The sequence below is a fragment of the Mustelus asterias genome, unplaced genomic scaffold (genome assembly GCF_964213995.1).
Source record: "Mustelus asterias unplaced genomic scaffold, sMusAst1.hap1.1 HAP1_SCAFFOLD_2713, whole genome shotgun sequence".
NCBI lineage: Eukaryota > Metazoa > Chordata > Chondrichthyes > Carcharhiniformes > Triakidae > Mustelus > Mustelus asterias.
The window spans coordinates 22,829-48,403 of record NW_027592658.1 but is presented as its reverse complement, the minus strand read 5'-3'; the positions used below and the strand labels follow the sequence as shown (position 1 = coordinate 48,403).

The window sequence follows — 25,575 nt, the reverse complement described above, 5'->3', positions numbered from 1 at the left end:
GTGCACTTGGAGTCCGGTGCTGGAGCTTTAAACACTCGGCAGTAAACACCACCTTCTTTAATCACTGCTTCCGGCTTCTGGTTTCAACTTTCAGCCCCGATCTCCACAGGAATGAGGTTTCCTCCCCGGGCCGGTCGCAGCCAGGCAGCAGCGATGAGCCGAGACTCCTTCCCCGTCCTCCTCCTCCTGCTGCTCTCACCCGGGACAGCGCTCTCAGCAACCGGTGAGTGAAGGGAGGAGGAGGAGGGGGCGGGGGAGGGAGGGGGGGGAGGAGGGGAGGAGGGGGGGAGGGGGGGGGAGGGGGAGAGGGGGGAGGGGGGGAGGGGGACGGCTTGAGGATGGGGTTGAATGTCTTGCTTTCTAACTTCAAACGCACACTGCGCCGCACAGCAAGATCCCAGGATTTGGCCCGGGGTACGGGGCACTGCGGGGGTTGGGGAGGGGGGGGTGCGGCGGGGGTTGGGGCGGGGGGGGCGATGAATACATTTTTCTCTGTTTTGCTCTCCAGCCCAAATAGCCAATTCCAGACAGGATTCTTTCCAAACTTTTGATTTGATTTATTGTCACATGTATTAACATACAGTGAAAAGTATTGTTTCCTGCGCGCTATACAGACAAAGCATACCGTTCATAGAGAAGGAAACGGGAGAGAGCAGAATGTAGTGTTACAGTCATAGCTAGGGTGTAGAGAAAGATCAACTTAATGTGAGGTCGGTCCATTCAAAAGTCTGACAGCAGCAGGGAAGAAGCTGTTCTTGAGTCGGTTGGTGCGTGACCTCAGACCTTTGTATCTTTTTCCCGATGGAAGAAGGTGGAAGAGAGAATGTCCGGGGTGCGTGGGGGTCCTTAATTATGCTGCTGCTTTTCCCCGAGGCAGTGGGAAGTGTAGACAGAGTCAATGGATGGGAGGCTGGTTTGTGTGATGGATTGGGCTACATTCACAACCCTTTGTAGTTCCTTGCGGTCTTGGGCAGAGCAGGAGCCCCAGACCAAGCTGTGATACACCCAGAAAGAATGCTTTCTATGGGGCATCTGTAAAAGTTGGTGAGAGTCGTAGCTGACATGCCAAATTTCCTTAGTCTTCTGAGAAAGTCGAGGCGTTGGTGGGGCTTTCTTAACTATAGTGTCGGCATGGGGGGACCAGGACAGGACGTTGGTGATCTGGACACGTAGAAACATGAAGCTCTTGACCATTTCCTCAGAATTGGGAGTGCAGAACCATTTCAGGCCATTCAGCCCCCTCATTCTAGCCCGACCTTCTGTTTAATGTGGCTGTGATTGATCTCGATCTCTGAATGTCAAGAAATCTCACATCTCCGTCATTTTTAAAAATACATTCCCAGGAAGCGGGCATCACCGGCCGGGCCCTGCATTTATTGCCCAACCCTAACTGCCCCTTGAGAGGGCGGTGGGTGAGCTGCCATCTCGCACCCGCTGCAGTCCCCACATGGTGTCGGTAGACTCACAACACTGTTCGGAAAGGACTTCCAGGATTTTGGCACCAGCCACAGTGAAGGAATGGCCGATATATTTCCAAGTTGGGATGGTGAGTGGCTCGGAAGGGAAGCTTCTGTGCTCCACCCTGTCAGATTCCTTCAGAATTTAATATGTTTCAAGATGTCTCCACTAATTCTTCTCACTTCCACAGAATGGGTTGATCAGTGGCAAGTGACGGCCATCTCCCACAAGAGAGAATCGAGCCATCTCCCTTTGACATTCAATGGTGTTCCCATCACTGAATCCCCCACTGTCAACAGCCTCGGGGGTTACCATTGACCAGAAACTCAACTGGGCTCACCACATAAACACAGGCTACAAGAGCAGGTCAGAGGCTGGGAATCCTGCGGCGAGTAACTCACCCCCTGACTCCCCAAACCCTGTCCACCATCTACAAGGCACAAGTCAGGAGTGTAATGGAATACTCCCCACTTGCCTGGATGGGTGCAGCTCCAACAACACAAGAAGCTCAACACCATCCAGGACAAAGCAGCCCCGCTTGATTGGCACCACATCCACAAACATTCAATCCCTCCACCACTGATGCTCAGTAGCAGCAGTGTGTACTATCTACAAGATGCACTGCAGCAATTCACCAAAGATCCTTAGACAGCACCTTCCAAACCCGCGGCCACTTCCATCTAGAAGGACAAGGGCAGCAGATACCTGGGGACACCACCACCTGCAAGTTCCCCTCCAAGCCACTCACTATCCTGACTTGGAAAAATATCGCCGTTCCTTCACAGTCACTGGGTCAAAATCCTGGAACAACCACTAACAGCACCATGGATGTACCTACATCACGCAGGGACTGCAGCGGGTTCAAGAAGGCAGCTCACCCACTGCCAGCTCAAGGGACAATTAGCGAGTGATGAGGGTGGCAAATGGAGTGTTGGCCTTTGTCGCAGAGGGGGATTAGGGGAGAGAAGTTTTGCTCCAACTGGGCAGGGAATTGGTGAGAGTCACCTGGAGTATCGTCAACAGTCTGCTTTCCTTAAGGAGTGTTAAGAAACACAAAGATAGTTTTAAGGGATTTATATTTGGCTGGGTGATATGTTAGAAGATATAGTTTTAGGCTGGTTTAATGTAATATTTCAGTGCCTGGAGAGGAGCTATGGATAGATGAGGGGGAGGCGATGGCCTAGTGGGATTGTCCCTGGATTATTAATCCAGAAACTCAGCTAATGTTCCGGGGACCCGGGTTCGAATCCCACCACGGCAGACGGTGGAATTTGAATTCAATAAAAAATATCTGGAATTAAGAATCCACTGATGACCTGTTGTCGATTGTCGGGAAAAACCCGTCTGGCTCCTTTAGGGAAGGAAATCTGCCGTCCTTACCCGGTCTGGCCTACATGTGACTCCAGAGCCACAGCAATGTGGGTGACTCTCAACTGCCCTCCAAGGGGCAACTGGGGATGGGCAATAAATGCTGGGCCCAGCCAGCGATGCCCATGACTCAGGAATGAATAAGAAAGGATTATGGATGAGATTCTGGGGCCTCCCAGCCGCGTGTTTCCCACGGGGGGAGGGGGGGTGGTCTTTGTAACTCCTCCCCCACCCCTCCCCCCAGATGTCAATGGGAATTCCCATTGATTTCCCCATGCCAGCGGGAAACCTGCGGGGCAGCGGCACGCTGCCGGCCTGAACAGAGAAATTCCAGTCCCTGTTCCTCTCTCTCTCTCTCTCTGTCTCTCCCCTTCTCTGTGTGTACCTCTCTCTCTGTCTCTCTCTCTCTCTCTGTCTCTCTCTCTCTGTGTCTCTCTCTCTGTCTCTCTCTCTCTCTGTCTCTCTCTCTCATTGTCTCTCCCTCTCTCTCTCTCTCTCTCTGTCTCTCTCCCTCTCTGTCTGTCTGTCTCTCTGTCTGTGTGTCTCTCTCTCTGTGTGTCTCTCTCTCTCTCTCTGTGTCTCTCTCTCTCTGTGTCTCTCTCTCTGTGTCTCTCTCTCTCTGTGTCTCTCTCTCTCTCTCTCTGTCTCTCTCTCTCTGTCTCTCCCTCTCTCTCTCCCTCTCTCTCTCTCTGTCTCTCTCCCTCTCTCTCTCTCTCTCTCTTTCTCCGTCGCTCTCTCTCTCTCTCTCTCCCTCTCTCTCACTCTCCCTCTCTTTCTCTCTGTCTCTCTCCCTCTCGCTCTCTCTCTCTGTCTCTCTCTCTCTTTCTCCGTCGCTCTCTCTGTCTCTCTCTCTCTCTCTGTCTTTGTGTCTCGATCTCTCTGTCTCTCTCTCTCTGTCTCTCTGTCTCTCTCGCTCTCTGTCTCTCTCTCTGTCTCTCTCTCTCTCTGTCTCTTTCTGTCTCTCACTCTTTCTGTCTGTCTTTTCCTCTCTCTCTCTCTCTGTCTCTCTCTCTCTGTGTCTCTGTCTCTCTCTCGCTCTTTGTCTCTCTCTCTGTCTCTCTCTCTCTCTCTGTCTCTGTCTTTTCCTCTCTATCTCTCTCTCTGTCTCTCTCTCTCTCTCTGTCTCTCTCTGTCTCTCTCTCTTTCTCCCTTTCTCTGTCGCTCTCTCTGTCTCTCTCTCTCTCTCTGTCTCTGTGTCTCTGTCTCTCTCTCGCTCTTTGTCTCTCTCTCTGTCTCTCTCTCTCTCTGTCTCTGTCTTTTCCTCTCTATCTCTCTCTCTGTCTCTCTCTCTCTCCCTCTCTCTGTCTCTCTCTGTCTCTCTCTCTCTCCCTCTCTGTCTGTCTCTCTGTCTGTGTCTCTCTCTCTCTGTCTCTCTCCCACTCTCTCTCTCTCTCTCTCTGTGTCTCTGTCTCTCTCTCTGTCTCTCTCTCTCTGTCTCTCTCCCACTCTCTCTCTCTCTCTCTCTCTGTGTCTCTGTCTCTCTCTCTCTCCATCTCTCCCTCTCTCTCTCTGTCTCTCTCTCTCTCCGTCTCTCTCTCTCTCCGGTATTTATGGTGGGAAATGTTTGGTTGTTGAGGGGTTGACTTTAGTTCCTGTTGAGCTGCCCCCGGCCACAAGTTTAGAAATCAGAGAGGAAGCGTGGATTTGTCACATTGTGTGTCTGAGAGTGAGGCAGGTGTTTTATTTTGGAGTGGGGGAGGAGGAAGAGGCTGTGAGGGAGCTGGGGGAAAGGTCTCTCACTCTCTCTCACTGTCCTGCTGAGGATTGAGAAGGTTATAACAATGGAGCCACGGCAAACCGGCTAAACAGGCCCGAGAACGATGAGAGATAAAGAGAGTTGAGAAAGCTGAATAACTGGAGAGGGAGGTTTGCTCCCTGAGAAATCTGAGAGAAGCAATGACTATGTGGGGGGTAGGATTAGTAAGATTGCTGATGACGCAAAGATTGGCCGGTTGGTTAACAGTGAGTGTCTTGGGTTACAGGAAGATATGGATGGAATGGTCAAATGGGCGGATAAGTGGCGGATGGAATTTAACCCTGAAAAGTGTGAGGTGATCCACTTTGGAAGGAGTAATTTGACAAGGAAGAACTCAATGAATGGTAGGACACTGGGAAGTTCTGTGGAAAAAAAGGACCTTGGCGTCTTTGTCCATGGATCTCTGAAGATGGAAGAACATGTCAGTAGGATGGTGAAAAAGGCATCTGGGACACTCGCCTTTATTAATCGAGGCACAGATTACAAAAGCAGGGAAGCCATGTTGGAGATGGATAGAACTTTGGTGAGGTCACAGCTGGAGCACTGTGTGCAGTTCTGGTCACCACATTATAGGAAGGATGTGATTGCACTGGAGGGGGTGCAGAGGAGATTCCCCAGGATGCTGCCTGGGGTGGAGCATTTCAGCTATGAAGAGAGGTTGGATAGGCTTGGGTTGTTTTCTCTGAAGCAGAGAAGATTGAGGGGCGCCCTGATCGAGGTGGACAAGATTATGAGGGGCATGGACAGAGTGGATAAAGAACAGCTGTTCCCCTTAGTTGAAGGGTCAGTCACGAGGGGGACATCGGTTCAAGGTGAGAGGCAGGAGGTTTGGGGGGGATTTGAGGAAAAGCTTTTTACCCAGAGGGTGGTGAGGGTCTGGAATGCACTGCCTGGGAGGGTGGAGGAGGCGGGAGGCCTCACATCCTTTAAAAAGTACCTGGATGAACACTTGGCTCATCATCACATTCAGGGCTCTGGGCCAAGAGCTGGCAGATGGGGTTAGGTGGGAGGTCAGGTGTTCCTCACGTGAGGGTACAGACTCGATGGGCTGAAGGACCATTTCTACACTGTGAGATTAGAACATAGAACATAGAACATAGAAAGCCACAGCACAAACAGGCCCTTCGGCCCACAGGTTGCGCCGATCACATCCCCACCTCTAGGCCTATCTATAGCCCTCAATCCCATTAAATCCCATGTACTCATCCAGAAGTCTCTTAAAAGACCCCAACGAGTTTGCCTCCACCACCACCGACGTCAGCCGATTCCACTCACCCACCACCCTCTGAGTGAAAAACTTACCCCTGACATCTCCTCTGTACCTACCCCCCAGCACCTTAAACCTGTGTCCTCTCGTAGCAACCATTTCAGCCCTTGGAAATAGCCTCTGAGAGTCTACCCTATCCAGACCTCTCAACATCTTGTAAACCTCTATCAGGTCACCTCTCATCCTTCGTCTCTCCAGGGAGAAGAGACCAAGCTCCCTCAACCTATCCTCATAAGGCATGCCCCCCAATCCAGGCAACATCCTTGTAAATCTCCTCTGCACCCTTTCAATGGCTTCAACATCTTTCCTGTAATGAGGTGACCAGAACTGCGCGCAGTACTCCAAGTGGGGTCTAACCAGGGTCCTATAAAGCTGCAGCATTATCTCCCGACTCCTAAACTCAATCCCTCGATTAATGAAGGCCAGTACGCCGTACGCCTTCTTGACCGCATCCTCCACCTGCGAGGCCGATTTAAGAGTCCTATGGACCCGGACCCCAAGGTCCTTCTGATCCTCTACACTGCTAAGAATGGTACCCTTCATATTATATTGCTGCTTCATCCCATTGGATCTGCCAAAATGGATCACCACACACTTATCCGGGTTGAAGTCCATCTGCCACTTCTCCGCCCAGTCTTGCATTCTATCTATGTCTCGCTGCAACTTCTGACATCCCTCCAAACTATCCACAACACCACCTACCTTGGTGTCGTCAGCAAACTTACCAACCCATCCCTCCACTTCCTCATCCAGGTCATTTATGAAAATGACAAACAGCAAGGGTCCCAGAACAGATCCCTGGGGCACTCCACTGGTCACTGACCGCCATGCAGAGAAAGACCCCTCCACAGCCACTCTCTGCCTTCTGCAGGCAAGCCAGTTCTGGATCCACAAGGCAACAGCCCCTTGGATCCCATGCCCTCTCACTTTCTCAAGAAGTCTTGCATGGGGGACCTTATCGAACGCCTTGCTGAAGTCCATATAGACCACATCCACCGCTAAGATTCTAAGAACTTTGAGTTAAAGAAGCCATTCCATTTAACTAGATTTATAGTCTGGAGGGCACCTCTGCAGAAGTTGGAAACATGTGCAGACAGTCCCTGAGAATTCTCTCTCTCTCCACAAAATCTCTCTGAAAGCTTCAGGACTGTCAGCACAATTCATAGGCATACGGCGCGCTTACCTTCATCAGCCGGGGCATTGAGTACAGGAGTTGGGAAATCATGTTGCAGCTATATTAAACCTGGGTTAGGCTGCATTTGGAGTATTGCGTGCAGTTCTGGTCACCACACTACCAGAGGATGTGGAAGCTTTGGAGAGAGTGTGAAGCAGGTTCACCAGGATGTTGCCTGGTCTCGAGGGTGTCGGCTATGAGGAGAGGTTGGATAAACTAGGATTGTTTTCACTGGAAAGACGGAGGCTGAGGGGAGACCTGGTCTACAGAATGATGAGAGGCACAGACAGGGTGGAGAGTCAGAGGCTTTTCCCCAGGGTAGAAGTGTCAATGACAGGGGGGCACAGGGTCAGGGTGAGAGGGGGAAAGTTTAAGGGAGATGTGCGGGGGGGAGTTTTTCACACAGAGAGTGGTGGGTGCCTGGAACGCGCTGCCAGAGGAGGTGGTGGAAGCAGGAACATTAACAACATTTAAGAGACATCTGGATGGGTCCCTGGATAGGGAGGGAATAGAGGGATAGGGACTGAGTGAGGGCAGAAGGGTTTACATAGAACAGTACAGCACAGAACAGGCCCTTCGGCCCACGATGTTGTGCCGAGCTTTATCTGAAACCAAGATCAAGCTATCCCACTCCCTATCATCCTGGTGTGCTCCATGTGCCTATCCAATAACCGCTTAAATGTTCCTAAAGTGTCTGACTCCACTATCACTGCAGGCAGTCCATTCCACACCCCAACCACTCTCTGCGTAAAGAACCTACCTCTGATATCCTTCCTGTATCTCCCACCACGATCCCTATAGTTATGCCCCCTTGTAATAGCTCCATCCACCCGAGGAAATAGTCTTTGAACGTTCACTCTATCTATCCCCTTCATCATTTTATAAACCTCTATTAAGTCTCCCCTCAGCCTCCTCCGCTCCAGAGAGAACAGCCCTAGCTCCCTCAACCTTTCCTCATAAGACCTACCCTCCAAACCAGGCAGCATCCTGGTAAATCTCCTCTGCACTCTTTCCAGCGCTTCCACATCCTTCTTATAGTGAGGTGACCAGAACTGCACACAATATTCCAAATGTGGTCTCACCAAGGTCCTGTACAGTTGCAGCATAACCGCACGGCTCTTAAACTCCAACCCCCTGTTAATAAAAGCTAACACACTATAGGCCTTCTTCACAGCTCTATCCACTTGAGTGGCAACCTTTAGAGATCTGTGGATATGAACCCCAAGATCTCTCTGTTCCTCCACAGTCTTCAGAACCCTACCTTTGACCCTGTAATCCACATTTAAATTTGTCCTACCAAAATGAATCACCTCACATTTATCAGGGTTAAACTCCATTTGCCATTTTTCAGCCCAGCTTTGCATCCTATCTATGTCTCTTTGCAGCCTACAACAGCCCTCCACCTCATCCACTACTCCACCAATCTTGGTGTCATCAGCAAATTTACTTTCAGTTTAGTTCGGCCATCATGATCAGCACAGGCTTGGAGGGCCGAAGGGCCTGTCCCTGTGCTGGACTTTTTTGTCTTTTTTTCTAGCAAGTATATTTATGGTTGCTAACTGTTTCTAAAGTGGGATTGATGTCTTTAGAGGAAGGTTGCTCAATTGGAATGGAAATAATGATCAGTTAAAAAGTTAAATTGGTTCATTTCATTTATAAATATTGTTCAACTGTTAATAATTACGCTGCATTTTTTTGTTATATTTAAATTGTGTTATTAAATAAAGTTTGTTTCACTGTAGAAGAGCCTGATTTTGCCAGTGGAATTATTCCTGACCGGGAATATCCTTTTACCGCATCCATCCCAAATTAGGATAATTATTGGGGTCTGGCCTGGCGTCCAAATGTAATTTGGGATTCGAGTCCAGGATCCTAACAGGAGGGATAAGTTTATGTTGGAAGGAGCTCAGAGAAGGTTCACTGGGCTGATTGCTGGGATGAAGGGGGATTTTGTCTCATGGGGAAAGGTTGGAGTAGATCAGAGTCTGCACCCATTAGAGTTTAGAGAAATGAGAAGTGATCTGATTAAAACACATTGGATTCTGAGGGGGGGCTTGTGATGTTGAGAGGATCTTTCTTTTCCTCATGGGGGGGTTCTATAATTGGGGTGGACACAGTTTTGGAATAAGGAGCTGTCTCATTGAAGACAGAGGCATGTCTTTGCTCAGAGAGCGATTAGTCTGCGTGATTCCCCCGCCCCCCGCCCCGCCCCGCCCCCCGCCCTCCCAGACACCAGTGGGGTCTGCGGCTTATTGAATATATTACGGTTTAGACAAATTTCTAATCGACAAGGGGAGGAGCGGGAGGCGGGAATCAATGGTTATGAGAGACGGACGGGGAAATGGATTTGAGGCCACAATTAGAACAGCCATGATCTTACTGAATGGTGGAGCAGGCTTGAGGGGCTGAATGGCCTACAACAAGTGGCAACTAACATTCGTGCCACACAAATGCCAGGAAATGACCATCACCAATAAGAGACACTCTAACCACTGCCCCTTGACATTCAATGGTGTCACCATCACTGAATCCCCCACTGTCAACATCCTGGGGGTTACCATTGACCAGAAACTCAACTGGACTCACCACATAAACACAGTGGCAACAAGAGCAGGTCAGAGGCTAGAAATACTGCGGCAAGTAACTCACCCCCTGACTCCCCAAAGCCTGTCCACCATCTACAAGGCACAAGTCAGGAGTGTGATGGAATACTCCCCACTTGCCTGGATGGGTGCAGCTCCAACAACACAAGAAGCTCAACACCATCCAGGACAAAGCAGCCCCGCTTGATTGGCACCACATCTACAAACATTCAATCCCTCCACCACTGACGCTCAGTAGCAGCAGTGTGTACTATCTACAAGATGCACTGCAGCAATTCACCAAAGATCCTTAGACAGCACCTTCCAAACCCGCGGCCACTTCCATCTGGAAGGACAAGGGCAGCAGATACCTGGGAACACCACCACCTGCAAGTTCCCCTCCAAGCCACTCACCATCCCGACTTGGAAATATATCGGCGTTCCTTCACAGTCGCAGGGTCAAAATCCTGGAATTCCCTCCCTAACGGCATTGTGGGTCAACCCACAGCACATGGACTGCAGCGATTCAAGAAGGCAGCTCATCACCACCTTCTCAAGGGCAACTAGGGATGGGCAATAAATGCTGGCCAGCCAGCGACGCCCATGTCCCACAAATGGATAAAAATCCACCTGCTCGCAATTAGTGTTGAATCTGAAGAGTATTTCTCTTTGCCTTTCAGACACATGGAGAGTTCTGGTTGCTTGTTACGTCACGGACGATCCCAGCCCCCTGGAGATGATGTGTGAAGTCACGGCTGACGGCCGCATCTTTATTTATTATGACACCAGCATCCATTTGTTGGAGGAGGGCCTGGATGAATACCGTGGGGTTCTTGTCGAACTGGCATGGGATCGCAACAGGACCATCGCCTCACTCCGCCGGACGATGGCCTTAGCTGCCGTGGCCACCAACTTCTCAAACCCCCCGAACGGTGAGTCGGGGAGACCAGGGCTGTGGCCCCCAGTGGCAGCATTCCCTCTCCGTCATGCCCAGACATGCCGTGCCCGAGGGCTGCTGTGCCAGTCCCATGCTCACTGCCTGTGTCTGCCCAGGTGGCAGGCGGACATCCCCAACACTTGTACATCCCGGGGGCACAAGGTTGGCGGGGGAGGGGGGCAGTGGGGGCGGGTGGTGTTGGGGGGCACCCAGAGAGAGAGAGAGAGAGAAAGACAGAAACAGAGAGAGAGAGAGAGAGACAGAGAGAGAGAGACAGAGAGAGACAGAGACAGAGAGAGAGACAGAGAAAGAGAGAGAGACAGAGAAAGAGACAGAGACAGAGAGATAGAGAGAGAGAGACAGACAAAGAGAGTGAGAGACAGAGAGAGAGAGACAGAGAGACAGAAACAGAGAGAGAGAGGGGGAGAGAGAGGCAGAGAGAGAGAGGGAGAGAGAGAGAGAGAGAGAGAGACAGAGAGAGAGAGATAGACAGAGAGAGAGAGGCAGAGAGAGAGACAGAGAGAGACAGAAACAGAGAAAGCGAGGGGGAGAGAGGTAGGGAGAGAGAGAGAGACAGAGAGAGAGATAGACAGAGAAATAGGTAGGGAGAGACAGGGCAAGAGATGGAGAGAGATCAAGAGAACCATAGAATCCATACAGTGCAGAAGGAGGCCACTTATTCCATTCAGTCTGCACTGACTCTGACAGATCTTATCACCCAGACACCCCCCCATCACCCTGGCATAACCCCCACACCATTTACCATGGCCAATCCACCTAACCTACACATCTTTGGACACTAAGAGACAATTTAGCACGGCCAATCCACCTAACCTGCAAATCTTTGGACTGTGGGAGGAAACCAGAGCACCCGGAGGAAACCCACGCAGACACAGGTAGAACGTGCGAACTCCGCACAGACAGTGACCCAAGCCGGGAATTGAACCCGGGTCCCTGGCGCTATGAGGCAGCAGCATTAACCACTGTGCCACCGTGCTGACCCAAATTTGAACTCATGTCCCATTACGCTGAGCCTCTGGATTACCCTTCTGGTGACATTATCCTGACCACCATCTGGGAATTTGAGTGACCACGTTTGCCTGTCTAACAGTGAACAGTTCCAGAATGTGGATGTTTTAGAGTCAGGGGTTTACAGCATGGAAACAGGCCCTTCGGCCCAACTTGTCCATGCTGCCCACTTTTAACCACTAAGCTAGTCCCAATTGCCAACATTTGGCCCATGTCCCTCTATACCCATCGTACCCATGTAACTGTCTGAATGCTTTTTAAAAGATATCCGCCTCTACTACTGCCTCTGGCAGCTTGTTCCAGACACTCACCACCCTCTGTGTGAAAACATTGCCCCTGTGGACACTTTTGTATCTCTCCCCTCTCACCTTAAACCTATGCCCTCTAGTTTTAGACTCCCCGACCTTCGGGAAAAGATGTTGTATAAGTCGGAGGCAAAGTCTTTGATGACTTTGATGTGTCTTCATCGAGATTTTTTTTACTCTTTGTGGGACACGGGCATCGCTGGCTGGGCCCAGCATTTATTGCTAATCCCTAGTTGCCCCTTGGAGGGCAGTTGAGAGTCAACCACATTGCTGTGGCTCTGGAGTCACATGTAGGCCAGACCGGGTAAGGACGGCAGATTTCCTTCCCTGAAGGAACCAGATGGGTTTTTCTGACAATCCACAATGGGTCATCAGTAGATTCTTCATTCCAGATTTTTTAAAATTAAAATTAAATTCCACCATCTGCCGTGGCGGGATTCGAACCCGGGTCCCCGGAACAATAGCTGAGTTTCTGGATTAATAGTCTAGCAATAATACTACTAGCCTATCGCCTCACCTTGCCATGGTTTAATTGGGGACTTCTCACCTGCATGGTCCCAATCATTCCATCGCCGTCTGATAGGCAGGAAACTGGCAAATGGAATTCAATGTGGGAATGTGAGACTGTTTGTTTGGGAGAGAGATTGGGAAGGATTATTTAAATGGAGAGAGGCAGAAAGCTGTAGCACAAAGGACTCGGGGCACTCCTTGTTCATGAACGTCAGAATGCTAGCACACAGGTGCAGAAAGTAATAGGGAAGGCCAATGGAAAGCTGGATTTTAGGAGTATTAAAGTGAAGAGGTCTTGCTGCATCTGTACAAGATATTAGTGAGGCTACATTTACAATACTGTGTACCGATGTGGTCCCTTTATATAAGGGAAGATATTTTATCATTGGAGGCAGCACAGAGGAGGTTTACTCGGATAAAAGCAAATTACTGCGGATGCTGAAATCTGCAACCAAAAGAGGAAATGCTGGAAAACCTCAGCGGGTCTGGCAGCATCTGTAAGGAGAGAAAAGAGCTGACGTTTCGAGTCCAGATGTCAAAGCTTTGACAAAGGGTCATCTGGACTCGGAACGTCAGCTCTTTTCTCTCCTAACATGCTGCCAGGTTTACTAGGACATCAGGAACATCGGAATTAGGACAGAAGTCGGCAAATTCAGTCCTTCGAGCCTGCTCCGCTTTTCAATCAGATCATGGCTGATCTCTCCCTGGTCTCAAACCCACCTCCCCACCTGTTCCCCAAATCCCCGAATCCCTTTTTTATGAGATATACTTCTACCTCCTTCCTGAAACCGTTCAATGATTCAGATTCCACCGCGCGATGGGGCAGCGAGTTCCACAAATTCACCACCCTCTGCGAGAAGTAGTTCCTCCTCCTCTCAGTATTGAATCTACTGCCTCTCAACCTATACCTGTGACCTCTTGTTCCAGATTACCCCACAAGAGGAAACATTTACTTTATCCAATCCCTTTCAGTATCTTATACACCTCGATCAGATCCCCACTCATCTTTCTAAACTCCAGCGAGTATCAGCCCAAACTGTTTAATCTCCACTCATATTTTTATAAATGACCTGGATGAGGAAGTGTAAGGATGGGTTGGCAAGTTTGCTGATGACACAAAGGTTGGTGGGGTTGTGGATAGTGTAGAGGGATGTCAGCAGTTGCAACGAGACATAGATAGAATGCAAGACTGGGCGGAGAAGTGGCAGATGGACTTCAACCCAGATAAGTGTGTGGTGGCTCATTTTGGCAGGTCGAATAGGATGGAAGAATATAATATAAGAGGTGATAGAGAGGAGTTACAGGCAGGTGGTCACACCGGGGCCACGGGAGGCAGACAAGTGGGTCACGGTTAGGAAGGGGAAGGGGAAAGGTCAGGTACTAGAGAGTACCCCGGTGGCTGTGCCCCTTAACAATAAGTACTCCTGTTTAAGTACTGTTGGGGGGAGCAGCCGACCTGGGGGAAGCAATAGTGGCCGTGCCCCCGGGGCAGAGTCCGGCCCGGCAGCTCAGAAGGAGAGGGAAAGGGAGGATGAGCAAACTGACCACAGCACCAAGGTACAGGGAGCCGTCCAAGTGGGGGGAGAAACAAGAAATGTAGTAGAAATTGGAGATAGTACACTTTTGGATGCTGTTGGGGGGGGGGGGGGGACTTAGCAGGGGTAAGCCATGGGTACAGGTCACTGGATCAGAGTCTGTCCTTGTGGCTCAGAAGGGAAGGGGGGAGAGGAGTAGAGGATTAGTCATTGGGGACTCCATAGTTAAAGGGACGGATAGGAGATTCTGCGGGAATGAGAGAGACTCGCGGTTGGTGAGTTGCCTCCCAGGAGCCAGAGTCCGCGATGTCTCGGATCGTGTTTTCGAAATCCTTAAGGGGGAGGGGGACCAGCCCCAAGTTGTGGTTCACATCGGCACTCAAGACATAGGTAGGAAAAGGGGTGGGGATGTAAGGCAGAAATTCAGGGAGTTAGGGTGGAAGCTTAGGGCGAGAACAAACAGAGTTGTTATCTCTGGTTTGTTACCCGTGCCACGGGATAGCGAGGAGAGGAATAGGGAGAGAGAGCAGTTGAACACGTGGTTACAGGGATGGTGCAGGAGGGAGGGATTCAGATACCTGGACAATTGAGGCTCTTTCTGGGGTAGGTGGGACCTCTACAAAAAGGATGGTCTGCACCTGAACCAGAGGGGTACCAATATCTTGGGGGGGAAATTTGCTAATGCTCTTCGGGAGGGTTTAAACTAATTCAGCAGGGGGGTGGGTACCTGAATTGTAGCTCCGGTGTACAGGAGGTTGAGAGTAGTGAGGTCATGGATGAGGTTTCAGGGTCGCAGGAGTGTACTGGCAGGCAGGAAGGCGGTTTGAAGTGTGTATACTTCAACGCCAGGAGCATCCGGAATAAGGAGGGTGAGCTTGCAGCATGGGTTGGTACCTGGGATTTCGATGTTGTGGCCATCTCGGAGACATGGATAGAGCAGGGACAGGAATGGATGTTGCAGGTTCCAGGGTTTAGATGTTTCAGTAAGTGCAGGGAAGGTGGTAAAAGAGGGGGAGGTGTGGCATTGTTAGTCAAGGACAGTATTACGGTGGCAGAAAGGACATTTGATGAGGACTCGTCTACTGAGGTAGTTTGGGCTGAGGTTAGAAACAGGAAAGGAGAGGTCACCCTGTTGGGAGTTTTTTATAGACCTCTGAAAAGTTCCAGAGATGTAGAGGAAAAGATTGCAAAGATGATTCTGGATAGCAGCAAAAGTAACAGGGTAGTTGTTCTGGGGGGACTTTAACTTTACAAATATTGACTGGAAAAGCTATAGTTCGAGTATTTTAGAGGGGTCAGTTTTTGTCCAATATGTGCAGGGAGGCTTCCTGACGCAGTATGTAGATAGACCAACAAGAGGCGAGGCCACATTGGATTTGGTACTGGTTAATGAACCAGGCCAGGTGTTAGATTTGGAGGTAGGTGAGCACTTTGGTGACAGTGACCACAATTCAATTACGTTTACTTTAGCAATGGAAAAGGATAGGTATATACCAAAGGGCAAGAGTTATAGCTGGGGGAAAGGAAATTATGATGCGATTAGGCGAGATTTAGCTGGCATAGGTTGGGGAAGGAAACTGCAGGGGATGGGCACAATTGTAATGTGGAACTTGTTCAAGGAACAGCTGCTACGCGTCCTTGATAAATATGTACCTGTCAGGCAGGGAGGAAGCAGACGTGTGAGGGAACTGTGGTTTACTAAGGAGGTTGAATCTCTTGTGAAGAGGAAGAAGGAGACTTATGTTAAGATGAGACGTGAAGGCTCAGTTAGGGAGCTTGAGAGTTACAGGTTAGCCAGGAAGGACTTAAAGAAAGAGTTAAGAAGAGCCAGGAGGGGACATGAGAAGTCTTTGGCAAGTAGGATCAAGGAAAACCCTAAAGCTTTCTATAGGTATGTCAGGAGTAAAAGAATGACTAGGGTAAGATTAGGGCCAGTCAAGGACAGTAGTGGGAAGTTGTGCGTGGAGTCTGAAGAGATAGGAGAGGCACTAAATGAGTATTTTTCGTCGGTATTCACACTGGAGAGGGACAGTGTTGCCGAGGGGAGTACTGAGATGCAGGCTGTTGAACTGGATGGGATTGATGTTCATAAGGAGGAGGTGTTAGCAATTCTGGAAAGGGTAAAAATAGATAAGTCCCCTGGGCCGGATGGGATTTATCCTAGGATTCTCTGGGAGGCTAGAGAAGAGATTGCAGAGCCTTTGACTTTGATCTTTGGGTCGTCATTGTCTACTGGAACAGTGCCAGAAGACTGGAGGATAGCAAATGTTGTTCCCTTGTTCAAGAAGGGGAGTAGGGACAACCCTGGTAATTATAGACCGGTGAGCCTTACTTCTGTTGTGGGCAAAGTATTGGAAAGGATTATAAGAGATAGGATTTATAATCACCTAGAAAGGAATAATTTGATTAGGGATAGTCAGCACGGTTTTGTGAAGGGTAGGTCGTGCCTCACAAACCTTATTGAGTTCTTTGAGAAGGTGACCAAAGAGGTGGATGAGGGTAAAGCGGTTGATGTGGTGTATATGGATTTCAGCAAAGCGTTTGATAAGGTTCCCCATGGTAAGCTTTTGCAGAAAATACGGACACATGGGATTGAGGGTGATTTAGTGGTTTGGATCAGGAATTGGCTAGCTGGAAGAAAACAGAGGGTGGTGGTTGATGGGAAATATTCATCCTGGAGTTCAGTTACTAGTGGTGTACCGCAAGGATCTGTTTTAGGGCCACTGCTGTTTGTCATTTTTATTAATGACCTGGATGAGGGCGTAGAAGGATGTGTTAGTAAATTTGCGGATGACACTAAAGTCGGTGGAGTTGTAGACAGTGCGGAGGGAAGTGGCAGGTTACAGAGGGACATAGATAAGCTGCAGAGCTGGGCTGAGAGGTGGAAAATGGAGTTTAATGCGGAAAAGTGCAAAGTGATTCACTTTGGAAGGAGTAACAGGAATACAGAGTACTGGGCTAATGGTAAGATACTTGGTAGTGTGGATGAACAGAGGGATCTGGGTGTCCATGTGCATAGATCCCTGAAAGTTGGCACCCAGGTTGATAGGGTTGTTAAGAAGGCGTACGGTGTGTTAGCTTTTATTGGTAGAGGGATTGAGTTTCGGAGCCAGGAGGTCATGTTGCAACTGTACAAAACTCTGGTGCAGCCGCACTTGGAGTATTGCGTACAGTTCTGGTCGCCGCATTATAGGAAAGATGTGGAAGTGTTGGAAAGGGTGCAGAGGAGATTTACCAGGATGTTGCCTGGTATGGTGGGAAAATCATATGAGGAAAGGCTGAGGGACTTGAGGTTGTTTTCGTTAGAGAGAAGAAGGTTAAGAGGTGACTTAATAGAGGCATACAAGATGATCAGAGGATTAGATAGGGTGGATAGTGAGAGCCTTTTTCCTCGGATGGTGATGGCTAGCACGAGGGAACATAGCTTTAAATGAGGGGTGATAGATATCGGACAGATGTTAGAGGTAGGTTCTTTACTCAGAGAGTAGTAAGGGCATGGAATGCCCTGCCTGCAGCAGTAGTGGACTCGTCAACATTAAGAGCATTCAAATGGTTATTGGATAAACATATGGATGATATTGGAATAGTGTAGGTTAGAGGGGCTTTAGATTGGTTTCACTGGTCGGTGCAACATCAAGGGCCGAAGGGCCTGTACTGCGCTGTAATGTTCTATGTTCTATGTTCTATTAAGGGTAAGACGCTTGGCAGTGTGGAAGATGAAAAGAAATCCGGGAAATTATAGGCCAGTAAGTTTGACGTCGGTGGTGGGCAAGTTATTGGAAGGTGTGATAAGGGATAGGATCTACAAATATTTGGATAGACAGGGACTTATTAGGGAGAGTCAACATGGCTTTGTGCGTGGTAGGTCATGTTTGACCAATCTATTAGAGTTTTTCGAGGAGGTTACCAGGAAAGTGGAGGAAGGGAAGGCGGTGGATGTTGTCTACCTGGATTTCAGCAAGGCCTTTGACAAGGTCCCTCATGGGAGGTTAGTTAGGAAGGTTCAGTCGCTGGGTATACATTGGGAGGTAGTAAATTGGATTAGACACTGGCTCAATGGAAGAACTCACCTGAAGAAGGGGCTTAGAGCTCCGAAAGCCTGTGTGGCTTTTGCTACCAAATAAACCTGTTGGACTTTAACCTGGTGTTGTTAAATTTCTTACTCTTTCAATGGAAGAAGCCAGAGAGTGGTTGTGGAGGATTGCTTCTCTGAGTGGAGGCCTGTGACTAGTGGTGTGCTGCAGGGATCGGTGCTGGGTCCATTGTTGTTTGTCATCTATATCAATGATCTGGATGATAATGTGGTAAATTGGATCAGCAAGTTTGCTGATGATACAAAGATTGGAGGTGTAGTGGACAGTGAGGAAGGTTTTCAAAGCTTGCAGAGGGATTTGGACCAACTAGAAAAATGGGCTCAAAAATGGCAAATGGAATTTCACGCAGACAAGTGTGAGATATTGCACATTGGAAGGACAAACCAAAGTAGAACATACAGGGTAAATGGTAGGACTCTGGAGAGTGCAGTTGAACAGAGGGATCTGGGAATACAGGTACAGAATTCCCTAAAAGTGACGTCACAGGTGGATAGGGTCGTAAAGAGTGCCTTTGGTACATTGGCCTTTATAAATCGGAGTATCGAGTATAAAAGTTGGAGTGTTATGGTAAGGTTATATAAGGCATTGGTGAGGCCGAATTTAGAGTATTGTGTACAGTTTTGGTCACCTAGTTACAGGAAGGATGTAAATAAGGTTGAAAGAGTGCAGAGAAGGTTCACAAGGATGTTGCCGGGACTTGAGAAGCTGAGTTACAGAGAGAGAATGAAGAGGTTGGGACTTCATTCCCTGGAGCGTAGAAGAATGAGGGGAGATTTGATAGAGGTGTATAAGATTTTGATGGGTATAGAAAGAGTGAATGCAAGCAGGCTTTTTCCACTGAGGCTAGGGGAGAAAAAAACCAGAGGGCATGGGTTAAGGGTGAAAGGAGAAAAGTTTAAAGGGAATATTAGGGGGGGCTTCTTCACGCAGAGAGTGGTGGGAGTGTGGAATGAGCTGCCGGATAAAGTGGTAAATGCGGGGTCACTTTTAACATTTAAGAAAAACTTGGATGGGTTCATGGATGAGAGGGGTGTGGAGGGATATGGTCCAAGTGCAGGTCAGTGGGACTAGGCAAAAAATGGTTCGGCACAGACAAGAAGGGCCAAAAGGCCTGTTTCTGTGCTGTAATTTTCTATGGTTCTATCAGAAGGATCTTGGGGTCCGGGCTCATAGGACATTCAAAGCAGCGTCGCAGGTCGAGGCTGTGGTTAAGAAGGTGTATGGAATACTGGCCTTCCTCAATAGAGGAATTGAGTTTAGAAATCGGGAGATAATGCTGCAGCTGTATAGGACTCTGGTCAGACCCCACCTGGAGTACTGTGCCCAGTTCTGGTCGCCTCATTACAGAAAGGATGTGGAAGCCATAGAAAGGGTGCAGAGGAGATTTACAAGGATGTTGCCTGGATTAGGTGGCATGCTTATGAGGATAGGTTGAGAGAGCTAGGTCTTTTCTCCTTGGAGAGGCGAAGGATGAGAGGTGACCTGATAGAGGTGTACAAGATGTTGAGGGGTATTGATAGAGTGGATTCTCAGAGGCTTTTACCCAGGGCTGAAATGGTTGCTATGAGAGGTCACAGGTTTAGGGTGCTGGGAGAAGGTACAGAGGAGATGTTAGGGGTAAGTTTTTCACACAGAGGGTGGTGGGTGCGTGGAATCGGCTGCCGGTAGTGGTGGTGGAGGCGGATTCGATAGGGTCTTTGAAGAGACTTTTGGATAAGTTCATGGAAGTTAGTAAGATAGAGGGTTATAGGTAAGCCTAGTAGGTAGGGACATGTTCGGCACAACTTGTGGGCCGAAGGGCCTGTTTGTGCTGCAGCTTTTCTATGTTCTATGTTCTATATGTCAACCCTTTCATTCCCGGAATCAATCTGGCGAAGCCAGATTTGCAGGGAGTGCCTTTTGAGAAAAGATTGAACGAGATTGGTTTCAGGGATGAAGCATTATCTTTTAAAGAGAGATTGAGCAGTTTAGGTCCGTACTGGCTGGAGTTTAGAAGGGGAGATCTAATCGGGGAATATAAGGTGCGAAAGGGGTTTGACAGACGCAGAACGGATGTTTCCCCTTGTTGGCCATAGTTTTCGGCTAAGATTGAAAACAGGAATGAGGACTTCACTCAGAGGGTGGTGAATCTGTGGAATTCTCTGGCCCAGAGTGCAGTGGATGCTGGAACACTAAACACATTCAAGGAGAAAGTCGATTGGTGTTTATTCAGTAGCGAGATGAAGAGTTCCGGGGAAACGGGCAGGAAGGTGAAGCTGAGGCTGAGATGAGATCAGCCAGGATCATATTGAATGGTGGAGCAGGCTCGAGGGGCTGAATGGCCTCCTACTGTTCCTAGTTCTTATATAGGTTGGAGTTTGTACTCCTTGGGCTTGAGGAGAATGAGAGGTGACATGATTGAAACTGTGTACAGTTCTGGTCACCCTATTATAGAAAGGATATTATTCAACTAGAAAGAGTGCAGAAAAGATTTACCAGGATGCTACCGGGACTTGATGGATTGACTTATAGGGAGAGGTTAGAGAGACTGGGACCCTTTTCCCTGGAGCGTAGGAGGCTGAGGGGTGACCTTATAGAGGTCTATAAAATAATGAGGGGCACAGATCAGCTAGATAGTCAATATCTTTTCCCAAAGATAGGGGAGTCTAAAACTAGAGGGCAGAGGTTTAAGGTGAGAGGGGAGAGATACAAAAGTGTCCAGAGGGGCAATTTTTTCACACAGAGGGTGGTGAGTGTCTGGAACGAGCTGCCAGAGGTAGTAGTAGAGGTGGGTACAATTTTGTCTTTTAAAAAGCATTTAGACAGTTACATGGGTAAGATGGGTATAGAGGGATATGGACCAAACGCAGGCAAGTGGGATTAGCTTAATGGCAAAAAGTGGGCGGCATGGACAAGTTGGGCCGAAGGGCCTGTTTCTATGCTGTAAACCTCTATGACTCCAAGCGTATAAGATTCTCAGGAGATTAGACAGGGTAAATGCGAAGAGGATGTTTCCACTCATGGGAGAGTGTGGGAGCAGAGGATAGAAACACAGAATAAGATGGATTTGAGGAGGAATTTCTTCACCTAGGGAGTGATGAATCTTTGGAATTCTTTATCCCGGGAATCTGTGGGGGCTGAGACCTTGAACATTTTCATGGGACATGGAACAGTGCAGCACAGAGACAGGCCCCTCGGCCCACCATGCTGTGCTGAACATGAGGCCAAATTAAACTAATCCCTGTTCCCTGCCCTTGCTCCATATCCCTCTGTTTCTGGCATATTCCTGGGCTTATCTAAAAGCCCGTTAATCGCCCCGATCGTACCTGCCTCCACCCCCACCCCAGGCAGCGCGTTCCAGACACCCACCACCCTCTGTGTAAAAAACTTACCCCTCACATCTCCTCTGAACTTCCCCCCTCTCACCTTAAGTGTGTGCCCCCCCCAGTATTAGACATTTCAGCCCTGGGATCAGTCAGGGAATTACGGGTTACGGAGCTAAGGCAGGAACGTTGGGATTAGTCAGCGTTAGATCAGCCATGATCTTATTGAATGATGGACTGGGGCTCAAAGGGCTGAATGGCCTCCTCCTGTTCCTATTTTTTATGACCTTATCTGTGGTGAGGCAGCTCCAGGGTGGAAAATGCAACACGATGTGAGTCACCAGTTCATTGTGAAACATCACATTTCAGAAATGGCCGACCTTCTCCTGTTCCCAGAGAAAGAGGTCACCTACGGCGAGGCAAACATTCTGAGCTGTCTGGTGAGTGGGGTCTTCCCTCCGACAATCGCCATCACTCTACAGGTCAATGGAGCGCCCCTCCACACTGACGCAAACTCCTCCAGGTTCTGGCATGGTGAGAATTGGCGCTTTGAATTTGTCCGCCGTGCGCATATCCGACCTGAAGCTGGGGACACGTACTCCTGCCGAGTCCTGCACACCGTCAGTAAGGAGGTGAAGGTGGCGTACTGGGGTAAGAGAGACCGTAATGTTTATCCGTTACATTGTGCAAGGGTCCCATGGCGTCATTCGGGAAGGATTCGGAGAGGGTGCAGGAGAGGTTTTCCAGGATGCTGCCTGGATTGGAGGGTATGGACTATAAGGAGAGGCTGGACAAACTAGGGTTGTTTTCTCTGGAGCAGCGGAGGCTGACAGAGACCTGATAGAAGTCGATAAAATGATGAGAGGCACAGACAGGGTTGCCCAAAAGACCATAAGACATAGGAGCAGAGTTAGACCATTCGGCCCATTGAGTCTACTCTGCTATTGCATCATGGCTGATGCGTTTCTCATCCCCATTCTCCTCCCTTTTCCCCACAACCCCGATCCCCTTATTAATCAAGAACCTATCTATCTCTGTCTTAAAGACACTCAATTACAGTATTAGGGAGAGGTGTAGGGGTTGGAGGAGGTTACAGAGAGAGGGAGGGTTGTAGGGACTGTATGAGGTTAAAGAGATAGGGAGGGGTGTAGGAACTGTATGAGGTTAAAGAGATAGGGAGGGGTGTAGGGGCTGGAGGAGGTTACAGAGATAGGAAGGGGTGTAGGGGCTGGAGGAGGTTACAGAGATAGGAAGGGGTGTAGGGGCTGGAGGAGGTTACAGAGATAGGAAGGGGTGTAGGGGTTGGAGGAGGTTACAGAGAAAGGGAGGGTTGTAGGGGCTGTAGGAGGTTACAGAGAGGGGGAGGGTTGTAGGGACTGTAGGAGATTACAGAGATAGGGAGGGGTGTAGGAACTGTATGAGGTTAAAGAGATAGGGAGGGGTGTAGGGGCTGGAGGAGGTTACAGAGATAGGAAGGGGTGTAGGGGCTGGAGGAGGTTACAGAGATAGGAAGGGGTGTAGGGGCTGGAGGAGGTTACTGAGATAGGAAGGGGTGTAGGGGTTGGAGGAGGTTACAGAGAAAGGGAGGGTTGTAGGGGCTGTAGGAGGTTACAGAGAGAGGGAGGGTTGTAGGGACTGTAGGAGATTACAGAGATAGGGAGGGGTGTAGGAACTGTATGAGGTTAAAGAGATAGGGAGGGGTGTAGGGGCTGGAGGAGGTTACAGAGATAGGAAGGGGTTTAGGGGCTGGAGGAGGTTATAGGGATAGGAAGGGGTGTAGGGGCTGGAGGAGGTTACAGAGATAGGGAGGGGTGTAGGGGCTGGAGGAGGTTACAGAGATAGGAAGGGGTTTAGGGGCTGGAGGAGGTTATAGGGATAGGAAGGGGTTTAGGGGCTGGAGGAGGTTACAGAGATAAGAAGGGGTGTAGGGGCTGGAGGAGGTTACAGAGATAAGAAGGGGTGTAGGGGCTGGAGGAGGTTACAGAGATAGGAAGGGGTTTAGGGGCTGGAGGAGGTTACAGAGATAGGAAGGGGTTTAGGGGCTGGAGGAGGTTATAGGGATCTTGCTGCCCCTTCATCAGGTGAGTGACTCACCTGACGAAGGAGCAGGGCTCTGAAAGCTTGTGGTTTTTGCTACCAGATACAGCTGTTGGACTTTAAGCTGGTGTTGTGAGACTTCTCACCGTGACAGCAAAACCGCATGAGAAATGCTGTGGGCGCCGGGTGGATTAGAACGGGACTGATTTCTGGTTGTGTCTCCAATAACCTTGTGCTCCTTTGACAGAGCCGGAGATGCCAGATTCCTGGGAGGAAAGCATTCTGGATTCCAGCCAGCTTGGTGTATTAGTCGGGGGCGTGGCAGTGGGAGCACTGGGCACAGTGCTTGGCATCAGTTCCTGCGTCTGGCCCAAGGTGCTGAGCCGGAACCTGTCCCTGCTCCAAATGAGATCCAGCCTCAGATCATCGAGTTCCGCATGAGGAACGCATAAGAGTAAAGTTATCCAACCTTCTCCTCATGGCCGACACCCTGGAGACCAGGCAACATCCTGGTGAACCTTCTTTACACTCTCTCCAAAGCTTCCATGTTACATGGATTGGTCCAGACCTTTCTGCAGTGATGGTTGGTGCTCTGAGCCTCTCCCACTCTCTCTCTCTCTCTCTCACTGTCCATCTTTCTCCGGGAATATTGGACACAAGGTTTGTCAGGCTCTGCAGGTTTTCCATTCCCAAGCCTGCTTCCTCACCTCGACATCCCGTGCTGCTCCCCCGCTCCCCATCAGTCCACAACGTAGCCTCCATTTCTCTGGGGGCTAGTTTGCTGGGGGTGGCACAGTGGTTAGCACTGCTGCCTCACAGCGCCAGGGACCCCGGTTCGATTCCCGGCTTGGGTCATCGTCTGTGTGGAGTCTGCACGTTCTCCCCGTGTCTGCGTGGGTTTCCCCCGGGTGCTCCAGTTTCCTCCCACAGTCTGAAAGACGTGCTGGTTAGGGTGCATTGGCCGTGCTAAATTCTCCCTCAGTGTAACCTGAACAGGCACCAGAGTGTGGCGACTAGGGGATTTTCACTGTAACTTCATTGCTGTGTTAATGTACTTGTGATACTAATAAATAAACTTTATTGTTGGTTATCGTTTGGGTCTGTTCATTGTTTAATCAACATTATTTTATGTAAAATCATCACAAAATGGATTTTAAATCTTTTCCCACATTGTATCAAATTGCGGAATAGAATTTGAGGGCAGTTGTTTCAAGTTCCCCGATTTGGAATAATCTGTCAGATGTGTTCTGAACAAAATAGACAGGGCATTGATGAGACTGCGCTTGGAGTAAGTGTAGGGTTTGGTCTCTTCATTTCAAAATAAACGTGCATTGGAGTTCAGAGAAGGTTCACTGCGCAGGGTTCTGGGGTGAAGGGGGTTTTGGTCTTCCAGGGAAAAGGTTTGAGCAGGGTTGGGGTCTGTACCTATTGGAGTTTAGAAGAATGTTTTAAAAATCATTTGTGGGACACGGGCGTCGCTGGCTGGGCCAGCATTTATTGCCCATCCCTAGTTACCCTTGGAGGGCAGTTGAGAGTTAATTACATTCAGAAGGTATACGGCATGCTTACCTTCATCGGCCGGGGCATTGAGTACAAGAGTTGGGGGATCATGTTGCAGCTATATTAAACCTGGGTTAGGCCGCATTTGGAGTATTGCGTGCAGTTCTGGTCACCACACTACCAGAAGGAGGTGGAAGCTTTGGAGAGAGTGTGAAGCAGGTTCACCAGGATGTTGCCTGGTCTCGAGGGTGTCGGCTGTGAGGAGAGGTTGAATAAACTGGGATTGTTTTCACTGGAAAGACGGAGGTTGAGGGGAGACCTGGTCTACAGAATGATGAGAGGCACAGACAGGGTGGAGAGTCAGAGGCTTCTCCCCAGGGTGGAAGTGTCAATTATAAGGAGACACAGGTGCAAGGTGAGAGGGGGACAGTTTGAGGGAGATGTGCGGGGGAAGTTTTTCACGCAGAGAGTGGTGGGTGCCTGGAACGCGCTGCCAGAGGAGGTGGTGGAAGCAGGAACATTAACAACATTTAAGAGGCATCTGGATGGGTACATGAATAGGGAGGGAATAGAGGGATACGGACCAAGGGCAGAAGGGTTTTTTTTTAGTTTAGCTAGGGCATCATGATTGGCACGGGCTTGGAGGGCCGAAGGGCCTGTTCCTGTGCTGGACTGTTCTTTGTTCTGTGGCGCTGGAGTCACATGTAGGCCAGACCGGGTA

The 25,575-nt window shown here is 49.5% G+C and overlaps 1 protein-coding gene across 2 annotated transcripts; it reads left to right on the top strand.

Moving 5' to 3' along the window:
* The first annotated feature begins 39 nt into the window (after nt 1–39).
* On the top strand, nt 40–24,444 carry LOC144489954 (RLA class II histocompatibility antigen, DP alpha-1 chain-like). Of its 2 annotated transcripts, none has more exons than XM_078207785.1 (4): nt 40–223; nt 10,286–10,537; nt 21,687–21,851; nt 23,602–24,444. In XM_078207785.1, the coding sequence occupies exons 1-4, from the start codon at nt 112–114 to the stop codon at nt 23,793–23,795; spliced, it is 723 nt and encodes a 240-aa protein (XP_078063911.1). In that variant the 5' UTR covers nt 40–111; the 3' UTR covers nt 23,796–24,444. The 2 variants fall into 2 exon arrangements, with proteins under 2 accessions (XP_078063911.1, XP_078063910.1); XM_078207784.1 differs by having other exon boundaries at nt 21,687–21,968.
* The last annotated feature ends 1,131 nt before the right edge of the window (nt 24,445–25,575 follow it).

Bases quoted from the DNA above. Each gene is read 5' to 3' on its own strand.
- LOC144489954 (XM_078207784.1), top strand. From the start codon at position 112: ATGAGGTTTCCTCCCCGGGCCGGTCGCAGCCAGGCAGCAGCGATGAGC. The intron at 224-10,285 runs GTGAGTGAAGGG...TTTGCCTTTCAG, and splicing joins GACAGCGCTCTCAGCAACCG to ACACATGGAGAGTTCTGGTT. The intron at 10,538-21,686 runs GTGAGTCGGGGA...ATCACATTTCAG, and splicing joins CTTCTCAAACCCCCCGAACG to AAATGGCCGACCTTCTCCTG.